The 19,574-nt window shown below is 50.4% G+C and overlaps 1 protein-coding gene across 1 annotated transcript in view; it reads left to right on the forward strand.

Moving 5' to 3' along the window:
* The first annotated feature begins 509 nt into the window (after positions 1 to 509).
* STK11 (serine/threonine kinase 11) overlaps positions 510 to 19,574 on the forward strand; it is a 31,696-nt gene continuing 12,631 nt past the window's right edge. The window contains exons 1-7 of the mRNA XM_059489963.1: positions 510 to 984; positions 5,861 to 5,944; positions 9,182 to 9,271; positions 10,025 to 10,157; positions 10,630 to 10,766; positions 11,193 to 11,320; positions 18,669 to 18,726. Coding sequence (XP_059345946.1) covers positions 695 to 984; positions 5,861 to 5,944; positions 9,182 to 9,271; positions 10,025 to 10,157; positions 10,630 to 10,766; positions 11,193 to 11,320; positions 18,669 to 18,726 — 920 coding nt within the window. The 5' untranslated portion in view covers positions 510 to 694. The remainder of the gene's footprint in view (positions 985 to 5,860; positions 5,945 to 9,181; positions 9,272 to 10,024; positions 10,158 to 10,629; positions 10,767 to 11,192; positions 11,321 to 18,668; positions 18,727 to 19,574) is intronic.

A 19,574-nucleotide genomic window follows, 5' to 3' on the forward strand; every position in this document is an offset into this window, starting at 1 on the left:
GAAGGATGCCCCCGGGAGCTCTCGGTAGGCACCGAAGGCCTCAAACTTTTATAGGCGAAAGCGAAGACGCAAGAATTGTTTGGGAAAACTCCTTCAAGGAAACTTGCTTCCAGCTCCCCAACGGCTGAACCCCCGCTGCGGCCCGCGCTCCGGGGGGAGCACACACCTTCCCACCCCGGCTGGAACCGTGAGCTCCTAGGCATGGAAAGTCACGAGAGGGACTGGGAGCTGCTCTGGTTCCACGGGGTGGCCTGACGGGCCCGGAGATGACCTAACTCTGTAGGATCAAACTGGGCCCAGCCAAGGCCAGCTGACTGGGAAGAGCCCCCGGTAGCGGGACCGGGTCGGAAGCAACGCGAGTCCCGAACTGAGTGTGTCCCGGCACAGATTTATGTTCTTTTTCAAAGACTTTCTGGAGCCAGGCCGGGATCTTTTGGCATCCAATTGACCTGGAAGCAGCTCTTAGGTTTGGGTTTTTCTTTCCTTTTTTTCCTTCTTTTTTTTTTTTTTTTTTTTTTTTGGTTGGTTGTTTTTTTATTATCATTATTATTCATGTTTGTACAATCTTCTGGATATTTTTTTCCCGAGAAGGAGTAAAAAGGGAGTGTTGGAAACTTAACAAAACAAGGATTAAAGCCTTGAGCGCTTAAGGAAAAAAAAAAAAAAATAAACAGGTTAAGGAACTTAATCCAGGATGGATCTGCAGGAGCCCCAGCAGCTGGGAATGTTTGCAGAGAGCGAGCTGATGTCGGTGGGCATGGACACGTTCATCCACCGCATCGACTCCACCGAGGTCATTTACCAGCCCCGGCGCAAACGGGCCAAGCTCATTGGCAAGTACCTCATGGGAGACCTGCTGGGAGAGGGCTCCTACGGCAAAGTCAAGGAGATGCTGGACTCAGAGACCCTGTGCAGGAGAGCCGTCAAGATCCTGAAGAAGAAGAAGCTGCGCCGGATCCCCAACGGGGAGGCCAACGTGAAAAAGTGAGTAAGGAGCTCTGGGAGCTGGATGGGTGAGCTTGCTTCTTGTTCAGCAGCTGAGCTGCTGTGTTGTTTTAGCTGACAGCGTGGATCTGCTGTGGAAGTGCTTCCTAATCCGCAGGTATTTAGGAATCTCTTCCCTCTGAACAGCAGCCAGTGCTCTGGGTGAGGCTGGGCACAGGTTCCCAAGGGCTGGGAGAGTCTGGGATACACCACTTTGGTGTCATTTAATGGATAAAATATTGTTTTCCTGTGTATCTTCTCAGCACCTGGGCGAGGTGAGACCTTACAAACACACCTGGTGTCCTCACAGGGTTATTCCTGTATCTGCCCAGGTGTCCCCAGGTGTTCCCTGGAGCTCTCTGTGGTGGCAATTCCTTCTCCCACCCATGGGGAAGGTGGCTGGAACAGAATCCAATATATGGAGCACCCCATGGGCACAGGAAGTTTTGGGTTTTTTGCTCAGCTTCATTTCTAAGGTCCTTGGGAGTTAACTCAAGGCTCTCCCCAGCTGATTTCTGTGGCTGTAAATTGGGGCCAAGGGTTGTCAGCTCTCTGTGCCTCTGCCACACCTGGTTACTCAGGGTACAAAGCCCTCATGGAAGTGAACCCCAGGAGGGGCTGGATCTGTGGGGCTGCTGTGGGAACTCTCCCTGCCCTGGACCTCGCAGCAGCCCTGTCAGGAGCTGCTTATCAGCCCTGCAGGAGCCTCTGCAGCCCAAACAACCGAGGAGGGTTTATCTAGGCTGGGAGGGAGAGCTCTGAGAGGTCGAGGATACTCTTGTGCTGTTCTGCTGCGGGTGAGCCCTGACCTGCAGAGCCCTGTGTCTGTCCCTCCGTTTGATTTCCCAGTTTAGCTGTGGGATATTTCACATCCTGTCCCAGCACTGCTGTCAGGGAGCTCTCTCACTTTGCCTTCCAACCTTTCTTGGCTGTGGAACAGTCACATCCCAAGGCTGGGACCTCCCTGTCTCTCTCCCTTCCTGGCTCAGGTTCAGGATCAAGCAAACCTGGTTAATGTGTAATAAAATGTTTCTTGTTTTTCTGGTGGAGGCTGAGTGCCCCGTCCCTGGGTCCCTCCACGGGCACATCCAGAGCTGCCACTGGGGAACCTGGAGATGGTTTCCTCCTTAGGGAAGCTTTCCATGTAAATTAGGTAAAAAGAGCTTGCCCACATCAGGAGAGTTCCCTGCTCTCAGAGCCATGGGAATGCTCCTGTGTCCTGAGGTGAACTCCGTGGAAGTTTTATTCACACCCAGAACGGGGCTGTGAGTATCAGATGGGTCATTAAGGGAGTTATTAAAAGGGACTTTCTGTGGACATTTCCTGGCTCAGCCCCACCTGCTCCAAAACACCAAGGCAGATTTTAGCTCTTGCCTTGTACCCAGGGGTTTAACTTTCGTTCAAGTTCCTATTTCTGTTCCCTCATCCTTTTCCCTCTGCCCACCTATCCATGTGCTTTATCTGCTGCTTCAGTGGGGAATTTTAAGGCAAACTGTTGTATTTTGTGGTTCCCTGGTCCCTTGGCACTCTGAGCTTATCAGAACCCTTCAGCACTGCTGTGAGAGGGAGTGAAAGCTGTGTCTACTCTGAGTGTGAGATATGTGACCAAACAGGGTGGGAGGAACAAAGTGCTGTGGGGTCTCCAGGTAGTGCTGGACAGGACACTGACACAGTATTTTAATGTCAACATGGCCAGATTGCACTGGAATCTCACTTTGGGCAGCTTTGAGGAGTTTATGCCCAAAAACTGCTGCTGTGCACAGGACAGCAGGAAATGGGCTGGATCACACTGTTGGGCTCTGCTTTCTCTCTGGGAATCTGATCACTGAAGTGTTTTCCAGTGTTTCCCACCACACAGGGAAAAGCTGCACGTGAGGTTTGGGCTGTTGGGCAGAGGTGATTGAGTTACTGTGGTGGGTTCCTTCCTCAGAGCTGTGCTGATAGCACAGGAATGGAATTGTCCTCCAAGGAAATCCCTGGAAAACGGTTCCTAGACAGTGGCCCTTGGGTAATTCCACAAGCAGTAGCACACAGGGAGTAATGAGAGTGCACTAATGAGCTGTGGAGGATCACACAGGTCTGAGCTGGGCCTTGGGCACCTGCAGATGTTGGGCTGGAAATGGGATGTTAATGCCAACCTTGGGTCACTCCTTGCTGATATCCCAGGCCACAGGCTCATCTCTGCCCCAGCCCTGTTGTTCTGGAGACCCAGAAATAACAGCTAAAATGTGTTTGGGACTTATATCAGATCAAATTATTTTTCTCTACTCCAAAATACTCCACTTCTGCCCCAGGAAAATGAGCCCTGAAGAGCTCTCTGAGTCCTGGAGAGGATGTTGAGGGCTTAAACTTGTAAGGCACAATTTCCTTAAATCTATTGGGGCAATAATTTCTCTATAGAGCAGGTGGAGGTGGTTCAGTCAGGCAGACACTGCAGAATCTCATCCCTGAAAAAAAAAAAGGAGTTTAGTGGAATTGCCAAAAAAAAAAAAAGGCAGGAAAACCTGGCAGCCTGTGGCTGCAGCAGAGGTTTAATAACGCTGTGTGCTAATAGCCTGACACGTTAATTAAGTGTTTGGGGCTCTGTGGGATCCCAAGTGCCCTGTGCTGTACTTACCACCTCAGCAATTGCTCTGCTTGGAATTTGTGCTCCTTGGAATTCCTCTGAGGGTTTTCCTGGGTTATGGGGCTGTGCTGTGACAGTTCCTGGGGTCTGCAAGTCCCAAGAGCTGGAACCTCCAAACAGGGACGGATTTGCTGGAGGCTCTGGAGGTGTGAGCTCAGGTGGGAATGAGCTGATCCCTCCTCCTCAGGGATATGTTCCCCTTGGCTCAAGGATTTCCTCTGCTGAGCTGGATGTTTGCTCGGGTTGGGAGGTGAAATGCTGGGACCTGGAAGAGCCCAGAATTCCATACTCTGATGGATATAGAATTTGGAATGCCAGACATCCCTGCAGGATCAGGATGTGGATGAACTCTTGGGACTAAGAAAAAGTGACACTGAAATCTTCCTGGCACTTCCAGCCAGTCCTGGATCAGGTGCTGCACTCCCTAAGCTTTCAGGATGTTGTGGGAAGAACCTTGTGAACCAAAGGAAGGGAATGAATCTTTTGGCTGTGTTTTCTTAGGCTGGGAACAAGGAAGAACACTGCATCTCACAGTGGAGATGTCCAGGAAGGAGAATCTGCCTTTCCAGGCTGCCTTTGGCACGTTCCAAAATGCTGTGGCCCATGGAACAAGGGGGCAGCTTTGCTATTTACAGTTCTGAGCAGCAACACCCCCTGTTATTTACCAGAGCAGGTACCTTGCAGGGAATAAATCTTAATCCACCAGGATGAGCTTAATGGATCTGACAGAACTCGAGTTAGGTCTTTTTTCCCCCTTGTCTCCTTCCAAGGAGGTTGCACTTGGAAGCAGGCCTTGGTTTCTGACAATCTGTCTGCTCACACACTTGCAGTGGGGTTTTGTTGGTAGTTTTGGAAGAAAAAAAAAAATCAAATTTAGGCCTGTTCTGAGGTGGTGAGACCTCTGTTCCCCTACTCGAGGGGTTTGCAAAGTGAGATGGGACTGGAGGTGACTGAGCTGGCTGTCCCTGCTCCTCAGGCATTCCAGAGCCAAAGAGGGGCTAAAAATAGAAGTAATCTTTCCTCTGGGAAAAGGGTGGCTTGGCTTCTGCCCCAGGGGTGGGGGCACTGCCCTGGCATTTTGGATTGGTTCACAGAGTCCTCCTGAGGGGGGGGAAATCATTACAGAAATATGAGATATTTATTTGTAGGAATTAGTGTTTGTGCTTCTGAGTTGTATTACAGGGAATGAGCTGTTGGGATCAGGATTTTAAATGTGTCCCCAACATTTTGGGCCTGAAGTTGTGTTTGAGTGTGTTTGCTCTCCTCTGGCAGCCGTGGTTGGAGCCCTCAGCCCTCTCCCTTCGTGCTGCAGGATCTCCTCAGCTCCACACTGACACTGGCTGCTGTTCCTTGTGCTAATTTAATCCACTTCAGCCCTTTGGTCATTCCTATAATTAGACTTGTCTGCCATGTCCACACAATACTTGGGAGTTTTGCTGTGGTATCCTGGGTCTCTGCTCAGTTCTTGGTGGTTTCTTCTAAATCCAGAGCTGAGAAAGGAGTCTCTGGCCTTAATTTTGGTAGTGAAATAATTCACACTGCTCAGACATCCTTAAAAGATCAGTAAGGATTCTCCTTGCACTCCTGGATCAGAGAACCCCTTTCCAAGGAGCAGCTCCTGGTTGTTGCTCAGCATTTGTGCTGGCCCCAGCTCATTACTGGAGCTGCTAATTGTGCCCATGAGGGGCTCTGAGCTGGCTTTGGGCAGGGGCTCTCACTTCCAAAGCTGTGCTCAGAATTCCTTGTAATGCTGCTTCCCAGAGGCTGAGCTGATGAAGTGTGACCACACTGCTTAAAGCACTCACCAGATCATTGTGGGAAGGAGAATTTGGGGGCTCAGCACAGCCCAGGATGAAGCAGCAGCAGAACAAAGTGAAAAGCAGGACCTGCACTGCCAGGCACCAACAGAACCACCCTGACCTGACTGTCCTGCTCTGCCTGTTCCTCCACAGCTGGCATCCAGTGGGATTTTGCAGGATGAGTTAAATGCAAAAGAGACTAAACTGTGGTTTGGGGCAGGTATAAAATCCCTGGAGCCAAAGATCAGAGCAGGTGACAGAAGGTGACATTCAAGGGGCTGTTCCCCAAGCCAAGGGAAGGTGGCTCCTCACTGTTTTACCTTATTTATTTCCCTGATTCACTTCAGGTCTCTGAGCCATTCAGTCAAGTTAATTTTGGGTGAAATTTTGGAAGAAATAGAGTTGGGGATAAGCTTTTTAAATGTAACTTTTTCCTTGTCTCTTCCTGCAGGGAGATCCAGCTCCTGCGGAGATTACGGCACAAAAACGTCATCCAGCTGGTGGATGTGTTGTACAACGAGGAGAAACAGAAAATATATCCTTTCACACAGGGCTGCTGGTCAGGTTTGAGCTGCCACTGTTCTCTGCTCTAGTTCTGCTTTTGGAAAAACCCTTTTGGATGTTTCTTAAGTTTAATTTTTGCAGCTAAATTGCTTTCGCTGCTAATAACCATCCTGCCCACCTGGCAGACTTTGCACACAAACACAAATTCACACAGACTCTGATCAATGCAATTTTATCCTCACTTTGCTGGATTTTGAGAGCACTTTGTCTGGAACCAGTGTGGAAGTTCCTGGAGCTGATCCCTTGTAGCATATGTTATAAATGGATCCTTTTATTTTTGACAGTGTTTTCTAACTACTGTCTTCTTATTACAGTACTCCAGAAAAGGAGTAATTTAATTGTGTGCATTAATTAGATCAAACACTCTGCCACCAGATCATTAGGATAAAGGAGTGTGACAGCTTCTGCTCGTTCTGTGGCCTCTACAGAGTGAGGGGACTGCAAGTCAATTATTGATAGAGAGATCCTGGTTAATTAGGTAGAAGGGAGGAGGCAGCAGGGGGAAAAGGAGCCCGAGAGAGACATCGTGTGTTGGTACCAGGTGATGACAACACAAAACCATCACTGGGAAATGGGATCTCTACAAGGATGCTCCTTGCTGGACTTTGAGCAGTGCTGGTCCAACCTTTCCCTCACAAGGACAGATTGACTTTGTCATTTTTATCTTTATCTGCTTCTACACTCTCACAAAGTTTGTTCCTCCCTGTGCCGATTCTGGCAATAACTGGGGGAATTTGTTTTCACTGGAATCAGTGAAATCATCCATGATTTTGTTCAAGCCCTTCCCCAGCTCCTGACAGGCACTGCCTGGGCTGTGATAGAGCAGACCTTGAGCAGCCACATGAGGAACAATTTTGGGAACAGATCCAGCAGAAAAGGGACTGTATCCCTGAGGCTGCCCTGGGGGCAGGGCCCTGAGTCATGCTCAGGGCTGTGTTGGTTCCTGGCAGGAGGCAGAGTTGGGATTTAGGGGGAGATGTCAACTTTCTTATTGGTGATTAAAGAGAAAAATGCTCATTTCCAGAACAAGCACTCTGGGATTGGAAATTGGGGCTGTGAAAGGAAGGATTCTGTCCCCACCTGAGTGTATAGAAAAATCCTCATTTCCAGAATAAGCACTGTGGGATTGGAAATTTGGGTTGTGGAAGGAAGGATTCTGTCTCCACCTGAGTGTTCTGTTGCTGGTGGAAGTGCACTGCAGGCTTGAGCTGTTTGTCATAGAGTCACAGAATGGCTTGGGTTAAAAAGGATGTTAAAGCTCATCCCATCCCACCCCTGCCTTGAGCAGTGACACCTTCCACTACCCCAGGTTGCTCCAAGCCCCTTCCAGCCTGGCCTTGGACACTTCCAGGGATCCAGGGGCAGCCACAGCTTCTCAGGGAAACCTCTGCCAGGGCTCACCATCCTCACAGGGAAGATTTTTTCCTAATCTCCCATCTAACCCACCTCTCTGTCAGTGTGAAGCAATTTCCCCATGTCCTGTCACTGTGTCCTCTTCTAAAAAATCCCTCTCCATCTTTTTTGTAGGCTCACTTCAAGTTAAAACAGCATTTGAGCAACTCACCTAATAAAAACCTTCAGTGATTTTTTTTTTTTTTTTTGTGAGAAAGGGAAAGCTGTGGCAACTGGATTAAAAATATCAATGAATTTCAGTATTTAAGGGCAGTTTGCTGGCCTGCTGTGGCTGGGAGTGCAGAGCCAGTGGTGAATGGAGAGCTCATCCAGGCAGAAAATGAACCCAGTTCCATGAGCAGCATCCCAGGGATCCCATTACCAGTGTGTGGAGCTGAGTGTGGGAGCAGAAACCCTTGAGGAGGAGAACTGAGAGCTTGGGGCACCTGTAACAGATCTGCTCCAGCCTGGAAGTCTGTTCTCTAATCTGATTGATCAACCTGAAGGGGATCAGTGACCAGGGAGGGGTGAGGAGCAGCCTGGCTGTTAGTGACACCCAGCCAGGGCTGTCCTTGAGCCTCTTTGCTCCCCAGGAGCTGCTCTGGATTATCCACCACCACTGCTATTCTCCTAACAGTGGGAGAGTTGATATATTCCAAATCACTCTGATAGGAGCAGTTCACAGATTTCTTCCAGGGTAGGAATGAATTTTGGGAGTTCTCTCTTCTGTTCTTGCTTTTATTGATTTACTGAGAATCTTCACACACATCATAAATTCTGGTTTAGGGTAAATTTAGAGTATTTAGGGTCTCTCATGGGGAATGGAGCAGGAATTTAATGAGTTTTCAGTGTTTGGAGCTGCTAGATGGAACAGAGGGCAGCAGAGTCTTCAGCCCAGGGCAGGAGTGTCCCTTCTGCCTCTTCTACCTCAGGTGGCTTCTTGGGGCAAAATTAACTTATTTTGGGTTTAGGTTAAGAAAGCAACTGCCTGGAGGAATAACTGACCATGCTCAGGATTGCAGGGGAGCCCTGGCAGCTCTGCTCTGTCAGGACACTCCCCAATGTCCCAAGGTCTGTTCTTCCAGGCCCCTCCAAACCAAACTTTGCCTTCAAAAGCCCAGGGAGAGGAGGAAACAGACAACTACAACATCAGGCAGTCTGGTTCCCATTTTTTTGGCCCCAACATTAAAGCTTACAGAGATAAAAACTGGAATATGCTGCAAGGGAACAAATGCTGCAAAGTGCCAGCAGCTCTTGGCATTCTGTTGTAACTGTTTTTATCCATGTGGTTTCACAAAGCTTCTCAGCTCTCCAAGGATCCTTTTTCCTGCTACTGGAATACTGCTGTGGAGCTGGGGGTAAGCAGCAGCTGTTCCACAGAGCACACAACTGGATTGTTTGGGACGGGGAGTGAGGAATAACCAACTTTGGGGAAGGTGGTGGGAGCTCACTTTGAGCTGCAGAACACCCAGGGCACTGGGGGAATGGGCTGCAGCTCTTCTGCCAGGGATTTCCCAACTTTCTGTGCCCACTTCAAGGTATTTCCCTGTTCTTTGTCATGCCTGTGAGATCTCCAGCTTATTTTCTGTGGAGTTCCCATCCTGTTCCAGGTCTGGTTATGGAGTTCCCATCCTGTTCCAGGTCTGGTCACAGAGCTGCAAATGCTCATTTGGCAGAAGGATTTTCCTGTAGGTGCTTTCCTGTCCTGTGGGAGCTGGAGGAACATTCCCTCAGCACTTGGGAAGTGCAGCCATTCCCTCTGAGGGATGTTTAACACTGAGTGTTAACCCTGGAGCTTCCTTAACTCTGCCCTCACGTATATGGTGATGGAGTACTGTGTGTGTGGGATGCAGGAAATGCTGGACAGTGTCCCAGAAAAGAGGTTTCCAGTGTTTCAGGCTCACGGGTAAGTTCTGTTCCTCTCCCCACTGTGTTCTCTCGAGTTCACTCTGCTCAGACTGTGTTTGAAAGCAAACCTGGCTTTGTGCAGTAATTTCATATTTTACACCCATGCAAAAGAAGTGAAAAGATCTTGAAGTGGCCAGCAGGGATTGCCCTTAGATTCTGGGAAGAAAACCATCCTTCTATTGATTTTGCTGTTATTTTTATTTTACTTCCTGAGCTGCCCAACAGCCCCCCCTGTTCCCTGTGCTCTTGCCTTGCCAAGGGGTGTGAGGGGGGAATCTCCTGCCTAAATGGAGGTCAAGCCACAGTTCAGCATCAGAAAAGACTTTAAAGGCCTTGGGATGGATTAGGGATTGGCAATATCCAGCATGATCTGGTAGCTGGAGTAGTTAGCTGGCTTAAGCTGGAGCCCTTTTTACTCCTAAAGGAAAGAAACATGAGAATTCTGGGAATAGATAACAAAAACATTGTCAGGATCAAATCGGGGCAGAGCAGCAAATCTGTGGCAACTACATCATTTTATAGTCATATTGTCATTTTAGTTTAAGAGATCTCTGAGATTACAGACAGCCTAAGTGAAATTCAGGCACATTAATGTTATTTCTGGGTATTATGAGATGAAACACTTGCCTCTACAACTGCCAGGCTGCGTGTGGGTTATGATGATGCCCCAGAGTCTCTGACCACAGCAAAAAGCTCCTTTCTACTGGCTAAAAGTGTTTGATTTATTTTTCCCTTCTCCCTCTCTCTGCAGGTACTTTTGTCAGCTTATAGATGGCTTAGAATACTTGCACAGCCAAGGGATTGTCCACAAGGATATAAAACCTGGGAACCTCCTGCTAACAACCAATGGGACACTAAAAATATCTGATTTAGGAGTAGCAGAGGTATGTGAGAAGCACAGCAAAATCAGAATGGGACATTCTAGATTGAGGTCACCTCTATGGTGTCATTGATTTATTGTGCATTTAGGCTTTTGTTCTGTTACACTTGCAGAGTGCTCTGAGTGACTCTGAATATTTATTGCAATTGCCAAAGCACTTATTTTGGTAACAGCATGAAACCTCTGCTCAGGAAACACAGAGAGAAGGAAGATGTCAATCGTGGATGAGCCCAAAAGTGGGGGGAAATGGGGATAAGCTGCATAACCTTATCCTTCTTTTTATATGGAATCTCTCTTAGGTAGGAGAGGTGCAAGACTTGTCACTGTGGCATGTGGCTGCTGTGGTGGCATGATCTTATCATCTGTAGATGTTCAGTAGAGGAGTTTTCCCCTTTTGTTTCCCAGGTGGAACTTTTCCAAGAGTTACAGTTTGTTTTCCTTGGAAGGCTGACACTGTTTGGTCTCTCCTGCCTCAGGCATTGCATCCGTTTGCGGAGGACGACACGTGCAGGACGAGCCAAGGGTCGCCAGCATTCCAGCCCCCAGAAATTGCCAATGGCCTTGACACCTTTTCAGGCTTTAAAGTCGACATCTGGTCTGCAGGGGTGACACTGTGAGTGCCCAGGAACTTCACAATTAATGACACACTCAGATAGCTCAGTCCTGGCCCAACTCTGTCATCACTGCTCTTGTGAGGGGGGTGCTGCTCACTCCTGTGGGTGGGTTGATGCTCCCCAAAGTATCTGTAATTCTGCACAAGGGGATCTTTGCTCTCCATGAGTGACTCTGCAGCTGTTGCTCAGCTCCCAGAGGCACAGCCAGGGCAGTAACAGAAGCCACAAGTATCTCCAGTATTTGTTTTTAAGTTTTTGCTGTCCCAGACTGTGATGGAGGCAGGCTAAACCTTAAAGAGGTTTTGCACATACTGCCAAATATTCCTCTTTTGGTTTCCCCTTGGCTGCTTTTGGCTTATGTAGTCAGGTAAAAACTGAGTACCTGTGGGCTGCTTCTCATCCTACTTCTCCTTCTGCCTTCACAGATACAACATCACAACGGGTCTGTACCCTTTTGAAGGGGATAATATCTATAAATTATTTGAAAACATCGGGAAAGGCGACTACACAATTCCAGAGGATTGTGGTCCTCCACTCTCAGACTTATTGAGAGGTGAGTCTTCCCAGCTGGTTCCAAAAGGGGTAACATTTATCGAGGCAACAACTCCTCAGATTGCACAGTGCCAGAGCTTCCTTCCAAGTGTCTTGTGGGGATATGGGATCCTTTTAGTCATGGAGGTTATATTATAGCCTTACAAGACTCTGGCAGATCTCCAGCACTGGTGTTTTCCTGAGATCCACCAATGCCCTGCACAGCTCACAGCCACTGCTGGATAGAGTTGGTTCTTGCATTGCTGCCTGTGCTCTGAGAAGCTTTTACATCTAAAGGCAAAGCCCACAAGGGGTTAAATTTAAAATGGCATAATAGCATTGATGCAGGACAGTGAGAGCAGTGATGCTGTGTCCAGGCTTGCCCTAATGTCACACACTGAGTACTCAGAGCTGCTGTCCCTCCTCATCAGCCTCACCTCTGGACTTGTCTCAAGTCCCATTTGTTTCCATCTCCCCAAATTCAGAGCTGCAGGATATTGGAGCAGTGACAGGTGCCCAGTTTCACAGCAGGGCTGGGATAGGACCACGAGGACCAGGAGAGTGACACTTTCTGGGGAGAAAGTCACGGGGGTTTTTTTATTTTTTTATTCCCATCACTTATTTCAGCAGCTTGATGTTTAGTGCTGAAGAGTCTCTACCTGTGGAAGCTGAGTCAGGCAGGGCAGCAGTTGTGCTGTGCAGCCTGGTGAGCCTCTTTGGCAGGAGCTGGGATGCAATTCCAACCTGTGGGAGAGCCTGGCCAGCATTCCCAGTGCCTCCTCTCCAGCAGAACAGCCAGGTGCTGCTGTGCTCCTCAGCCCTCTGCACAGGCTCATCCTCTCCTTTCTCCTCAGCTCTTTGTGAGCAATCAGCCCTCAGATTCAGGATGTTTGTCTTGTTTCATATTGGTTTTCCTGCTCCTTGTGCTCTGTGGGGTTAGTGAGGGGCTGGGGGGCACTGAGTGCCTCTCTGCTGGCAGTGTGTCAGCTCTGCAGGTGCCCTGGGGCTGGATGCAGGTGCCCCGGCTGCACACAGGTCCCCCAGGGCTTGGTTCAGGTCCCTGGGGCTCGGTGCAGGGCCCCAGCTCCTGGCTCAGTGCAGACCCCCAGGCTCAGTGCAGGTCCCCCAGGGCTGGGTGCAGGTCCCCTGGCTCGGTTCAGGTCCCCAGGTTTGGTGCAGGTCCCCAGCTCCTGATTCAGTTCAGGTCCCCTGGCCTCAGTGCAGGCCCCCAGGGCTGGGTGTAGGTCCCCCAGGCTCAGTGCAGAGCTCCAGACCCTGGCTCAGCCCAGGACCTGGGGCTCAGCGCAGGTCCCCGAGCTTGGTGCAGGTCCCTGGGCTCTGTTCAGGGCCCCAGGCTTGGTGAAGAGCCCTGGGCTCATTGCATGGCCCCAGCTCCTGGCTCGGTTCAGGCCCCAGGCTTGGTGCAGAGCCCCGGGCTCGTTGCACGGCCCCAGCTCCTGCCTCAGTGCAGGTCCCCAGGCTCGGTTCAGGCCCCAGGCTCGGTGCAGAGCCCTGGGCTCGTTGCATGGCCCCAGCTCCTGGCTGGGTGCAGGTCCCTGGGCTCAGGGCAGGTCCCCAGGCTCGGTGCAGGTCTCCAGGCTCGGTGCACGGCCCCAGCTCCTGGCTGGGTGCAGGTTCCTGGCCTTGGCACAGGTCCCCAGGCTCGGTGCAGGTCCCCAGGCTCAGTGCAGGTCCCCAGGTTCAGTGCAGGTCCCCAGGCTCGGTGCAGGTCCCCAGGCTCGGTGCACGGCCCCAGCTCCTGGCTCGGTGCAGGTCCCCAGGCTTGGTGTAGGTCCCCGGGCTCGGTGCAGAGCCCCAGGCTCGGTGCACGGCCCCGGCTCCTGGCTGGGTGCAGGTCCCCGGGCTCGGTGCAGGTCCCCGGGCTCGGTGCAGAGCCCCAGGCTCGGTGCACGGCCCCGGCTCCTGGCTGGGTGCAGGTCCCCGGGCTCGGTGCAGGTCCCCGGGCTCGGTGCAGAGCCCCAGGCTCGGTGCACGGCCCCGGCTCCTGGCTGGGTGCAGGTCCCCGGGCTCGGTGCAGGTCCCCGGGCTCGGTGCAGAGCCCCAGGCTCGGTGCACGGCCCCGGCTCCTGGCTCGGTGCCGGCCGTGCTGGCGGCAGGTGGTGCTGTCAGTCCGAGCTCTTCCGCTGCCGCCACCGGGGCTCCCCCAGCCCCTCAGCACCGCGGAGCTGCCAGACCCCCGCAGCCCCCCTCAGAGGTTATTTTAGCTTGCCTGGCTCCATGCCAATGATGAAATCAGTTATTTCCATGTGTTTCCAAAAGCATTAGCCAGCTTTAGCAGCTCTCCGAAGGCGTTACATAAGGCAGCGCTTCCAATGGCGCTCGGCACAGCCGGGATCTGCCTGAGCCTGACACAGAGGCTGCTCACGGCCTGATGTGCCTCACATTGTGCCTGCCAGCCGGGGGGAACAGTGGCCTGAGCTCTCTGTGGCATTTGGCTTGTCACTGCTGACTCCAAATGTGGCGTTTTAATCAGCTGGGAATTGCCCAAATGCAGCAAACCCTGCAGCCCCGTCGGTCCGGCAGCAGCTCTGCTAAAGCATCCAGCAGAACTCCTTGGAGGTTTGTGATCAGCCTCTCAGCTGCACTTAGTGCTTCCCCCAGGGAAAAGGAGCGTGGCAGTTTTCTCTTTTCCTCTGCTGAGGATATTGACAGCTTAAAATCTTGTGCTTCATTAGCACAGTAACTCCCCTCCTAGTTCTCATCCCACCCCTGCGTGAGAGCTGGAGTCAGAATTACCTACTCTTCCCTCTGCCTGATTTTACATGGCAGAGCCTTGAATCTGGTGCCCTTTGCCCATCTCTTACAGCCTGAGTCTCCTCCTGCATCCTCTCTGCTGTCTGTTTGTCTGCATCCTTTCTGTGCTTGTGCTCCACAGAGGTGGGAGCTGAGTGGGTTTGGCAAGGAGAGGAGCTTGCCTAGGAGGAGGTGACCAGACCCCTTTCTTTCAGGGCAGTGGGAAGCCCTAGGGATCCCTTTTCCTGTCCTCTCTCCCACCTGAGAACAGTCTTCCACCCCTCATTTTGCTGTGTACATTGCAAAAGCTGGCATAACCTTCTGATATTCCCCTTGCTTGGTGTGAGACACATTTTCTAGCAGTCAACATGCCAGGTGGCCTCGAGAGGGATGAATTTTGGGGGGGATTGCCCCAGCTCTGCCTGCTCTGGAGGCCTGAGCAGCTCCCCAGCATCTGCTGAAGCCCAGGGCTGAGCTGTGCAGCCGTGGCACCACGTAGCTATGGTGACAAACCTGGATGCTTTATTTAGTTCCTGCTTTTCCTCCAGAACATCTGCATTTCCTGGTGGGTGCCTGCTCCTCCTGCAGCAGGCTGGAGCTGAATCCATTGCCTGTGGATCAGATACTGTGGGTGGCTGTGTTTGTGTGAGCAGCACAGACACCCCCCAGCTCAGCTCTGTCGCTCTGGTGCTTTTGTCTCATCTTTGTGTTGATTTGAAAGGCTCTAAAAGCCCTCACAGTGCCTGGTCTGGGTTTGAGTGAGGCAGAATTCAGTGCAGCAAAATGCTCATTTCCTCTGTCTGCCAGGGCTGTGCTGACCACAGGCACCACAGCCAGGCTATGAAGCAAACACAAACACACTTTGTAAGGTTTTTTTGTTCTTCTGTTGACTACTTTTGTAGTGTGTCTTTACTTTTTCTTCCCCTTGAGCTTGTTCTTATCTTTGCTCCCTTTTTGCAGAACAGCAGAGTTTAGAGGACTTAAAGCTTCAGTGGTATTTAGCTTGTAAAGAGACTCGCATGACAGTATATCCTCCAGATTAGTTGGGATGCTGCTCCTCATTTTGTCTCCCTAATCAGGGATGAAGCTTTATTTGTACTCTTCAGGGATGGAAAGAAGGTCTGGTGCTGTTTTGTGTGTGCAGTCAGGAGAGATGTGTCAGGGCAGAAGGGTTTATAAATAGTCTTAAGGTTCTTCTGGCAGCATCTGCCCGTGGCTTATCAACTCCTGTGCACTTTGCTTCTGGACCAGAAAAATGCACAAGGTCAGCTTTCCTCCTCCTGGGCTAATAGACTTTTACTGGAAGAGGAAGCTCTGAGGCTGCAGCTCTGCATTAATCAGCATCTGGATTGATTTCCAGGCCCTGAGACCTGGGACATGGTGGCTGGATCCTCAGCAGTTTGTTTTGTCACTTCCACGACCTTTCCTTGCTGGGACAGTGAGAGGATGCATCCTGGTGACAGTGGGATGCTTTAATTCTGCTGTGGCAGGGGTCCCCAGGGCTGTGTGTGCCCTTCCAGAGGCCTGGCCTAGATCACAGGCTCAAGATTTGCCTGCAGAGGGAGTTTGTGACCAGAGCAGCCAGCTGAGTGCAGGGAGAGGGAGAAGGTCCTGCCTCATTTACAGATTGGCCTCACGCTGCTTTTACAGTGCTTGTTAAATATTGATCCAAGTTGGAGACTGAAATGGAATCCAGGTTGAGCCTGTTAATTTTGCTGTTGGGTTTCTTCCTGCCTCTCCAGTCCCACACCTGAGACTGCCCTGTGTTCTGAGCTCCAGGAATTCTGCCCTGGAGCTGTGCCTGTCCAGGATCACTGAGTGTGGTGAGGGGGTTGTGAGGAGCTCAGGGCAGATCCACGATCTCCAATTTCTGGGTTGGGCTGCAGCTTGTGAGGAGCTCAGGGCAGATCCATGATCTCCAATTTCTGGTTTGTCACTTGTGATTTGCAAGGATTTTGAAACTGTTGATGTGCTGCAGAGGACGTGATACCCCTATCTGGGCATAGCTGTGTGCTGTCTGTTCTTATCAGTTTAATACCTGATAATTCTCAATGAGGGGATTTCATATTTTAGGAATAATTTCCTCATGGAAGGAGTTGTCAGGCACCCAGTGAGGTTTGGATCCCCCATCCCTGGAGGTCTCCAAAGAACACCTGGGCACGACCCTCAGGGTGACAAATTCGGGATCAGCCCCAAGTTGAACTCAGTGATTCTGTGCCACCCTGTGTGCACACAGCAAATCCTCTGGGAATCTGGGGAGCAGAGCTCAGAGTTGGGCCTCCTGAAGCATTCCCTGGCACAGGCTGTCCCATCCCTGCTCGCAGATAAACTCCAGGGAAGTCTTTACCCTAAATGGCCGCGAGCGGCGGCGGCTGCGGGCGGGCGCTCCAGGATGACTTGCCTGGTGAATAGAACATGATGTTTTGTCTTGCTGAAGCCTCTCCTCAGTGCAGGACTTGAGCCACAGAGCTGCCACCAGTGACTCAGAGCTGAATGTATGAATGTACATTTTCAGTGAGGACACTTTTGTTTCAGATGTTGCCCCAAATGTGGTCATTTTTCATTGAAGTAAAAATTCTTTTCACTCTGATTATTTTCTTTCTGCCTTTTTAATGGCTTCAGAGTAACAGCTCCCTGTGCTGTGGTTGTTTGTGACTTCTGCTCTTTTAATCATTTACCTTCAGCTTCTTCTCCTGCTTGTACCAGTTTCATCTGGTAAATGCCTTCAATTTCAAAAACACCTTGAAGTGTGGTTTTTAAATAAATCAGTGGGGGGAGTGGGTGGTGTCCTGACTTCCTGTTTCTTATAACATGAATAAGAGAACCTAACCAATATTTGTCCCCTAATCTTCATGTGAGAGCTCTTTGCAGCCCTATTTCTTAAAAAGAAAAAAAAAAGCCAACTCATTTGGGAAGCTCAGCTGTGAAACTGTCTGATCATCTTATTAATAGGTTCTTTAATTAGGTGTGGGATGGGTTTTTTTTCCTCTGAACTTCTTTCTTTTTCTGTAATGTGAGGAGAAATTCCATCTGAACGTGAGAAAACTCCTTTGCTGCCAGGGTTGAGCTCTGGAACAGGTTGCACTTGTGGGGTGGGTGGGGGTGGGTGTTGTAGAGTTTCCACCCTCAAAACCCAGTCCAAATAATCCAAAACTGTGAGGAATTGGGCTCTGCCCTGTGACCTGGAGAGCTCTTCCTGGATTGCTTTAACTTCCTTCATGTGATGTCATGTGGATCAGCAGTGATCCCATCTGCCTTAAAGCTCTTAATGCTGTCACTAACATGGATAAACCTTCCCAAATTGCCAGGGCAAAGTGTATTTTGGGTTCTGGAGGTGAAGTAACTTCAGTCTTCCCCCGCTGTACTGTCCTATCCCCCCTCTTTGCCCAAGACCTGATCTGATGTGATGTGAGCAGACTGACAGGGAAGATGTTCTGGAGCAGTTTATGGTGTCACATGTGCTGTGGTGATTTATCTCTTCCATGACCTTTGAATTGTAGGTTCTCACCTCCAGGGCCCTTGCAGCTTCCTGCTTGTACTAGGATATGTCTTTCCAGCCCTCACTTCCCAAATGTCCACCCAGTTATCCCCCACCTTTGTGTTCTCAGTGTGTTCTTGTCCTGGCTCTCCCCAGCTCTCTGCACTCTTTGCTCCTGTCCTGACTTTCTGAATTCCTGTTTGACAGTGAGTGCTGCTTCCCAAACTTTTCTGGTTGCTGGTGATGGGTTCCTCCTGTTCCAACCCATCTCCAAACCCTCATTCTTCATGCAACCTATTCAGGACTTCACAGTGCTTGAGGAGCAACAGGAGATCATCCAGTAAAAGCAAAACTCCTTGTACTGTTCAGTCATGAGGCTTGGGTAATGTTCAGGAGGTGAATATATTCCTGGAACCTTCACTGGAGAATATCTTGGATGCTGCTGGATGAAACTCTCAGGGTTCCATGGGCTCATTTCTGAAGAATATGGCAACATTTTCTCCTTCCCTTCTGCTGAGTTGTGAAGCTTCTGAAAGGCAGTGGAGCAGAGTGGGCATCCCAGGAGGCTGTTTAAGGAATCCACCTCCCTTTCTCCCAGAGAGAATAGGCATGAGCTGCTTTTCCTGTCTCTGCTCTGCTCACCACCCACCCCAGCTACCTCAGCAGATGATCTCAGAAATCCAATTCCTGGCCAGAGCACAGGGATGGGCATCAGGATGATTTTTTTGTTGTTGTTGGTTCTCCCCTGGTGCACCTCAGAATAGAATTGCACTAGGCCAGAGGATCTGGGACACTGTGGACATATGCTGTGCCTGGGGGTTTGGCTCTTCCATGGAGGAGGTTCAATGAAATTATCTCTGAAATGCAAAAATCTTGATTGGAGCTGTGACTGAGGGCTGGACAAGCCTCAGTCCCTGCACTGGGAGGGAGGGATGGGCTGTACCTGCAGGTGGGACAGACTGGAACAGGTTCAGCAATGGGTTGGGATTTTATGCTGAGTTTCCTGTGGCTGGTGGAGCAAATCCTGCCAGGACTGGGCACAGCATGGCTGTCAGGGAGGGGAGAGCAGAGCTTTGTGCTGGCTTTGACTCAACTGAATGTCTGTGATCACACCTGGACTTTTTTTTCTTCTTTTCAGGAATGCTTGAATACGACCCAGCCAAGAGGTTCTCAATACAGCAGATAAGGCAACACAAGTGAGTGTTCTCTTCCTGCTCCTCCTCTACCTGTGCTCCTGCTCTCACTTTCTGTTTTCCTTTTGACAGCAGACACATGCAAGTCACTAGATCTCCTTCCTCCAGCTCTGCTGGGGCTCTGGCAAGCTCCACTTGGCTTTTTTCCTCCTATTAGAGCATCCGGTGGAGCACTGGAATTGCTAGGCAGTAAATAAGGAATATGTTGGAAGTCTGTTTGTGGCATGCCTGCTTCTGGATAATTAAGGGTTCTGGATAATTTTTTCCAGAGGGCCAGCAAGTCCTAATGGAGCAGAACAGGAGGTCCTGAAGGCTGTGTTATTATAGTAGGACTGTTCAGTAATGTGTGTTAGTTCTGGCCAGTCTGGGGACAGAAATATCCCCTGGTATTTGCTCCATATGGAGTCAGCATGTGGAAAAGCGTTCCAGGACAATAGGAAATATTTTTTTTTTCTTTCTCTTTAATATCACAGTCCTCCCTCCCCCATATCCACCCCCATTTCCCATGCCATAGTCAGGGGGGGAAATGCCCCGTTATCACTGAGGGTTTTTTTTAAGGATCTGTTTGAACATGCAGGCTCTGAGCAGAGATTTCCTGGGCGGATAAAAGTACAAGAACAAAAAGCATCATGAGGCTGCCTCACTGCGGAGGCTGCATTAGCTTATCTGCTCTTGGAATGGGAAGTGCTTCTGAGGACAGGCAGAGCTGCCTCTGGACTGCAGCTGCTTGGCCCCTGAGCCTTCCCTGATCCTTCTGGGAGCTGTAAAAGCAAGGATGTGATCCAGGGTGGTGCTGAGCCCACTCCATGCTGCAAGAACAGCACTGCTTTCCTCTTGTGTTTTTGGAAAAG

This window comes from Ammospiza nelsoni, chromosome 27 (assembly GCF_027579445.1).
Source record: "Ammospiza nelsoni isolate bAmmNel1 chromosome 27, bAmmNel1.pri, whole genome shotgun sequence".
NCBI classification, from domain to species: domain Eukaryota; kingdom Metazoa; phylum Chordata; class Aves; order Passeriformes; family Passerellidae; genus Ammospiza; species Ammospiza nelsoni.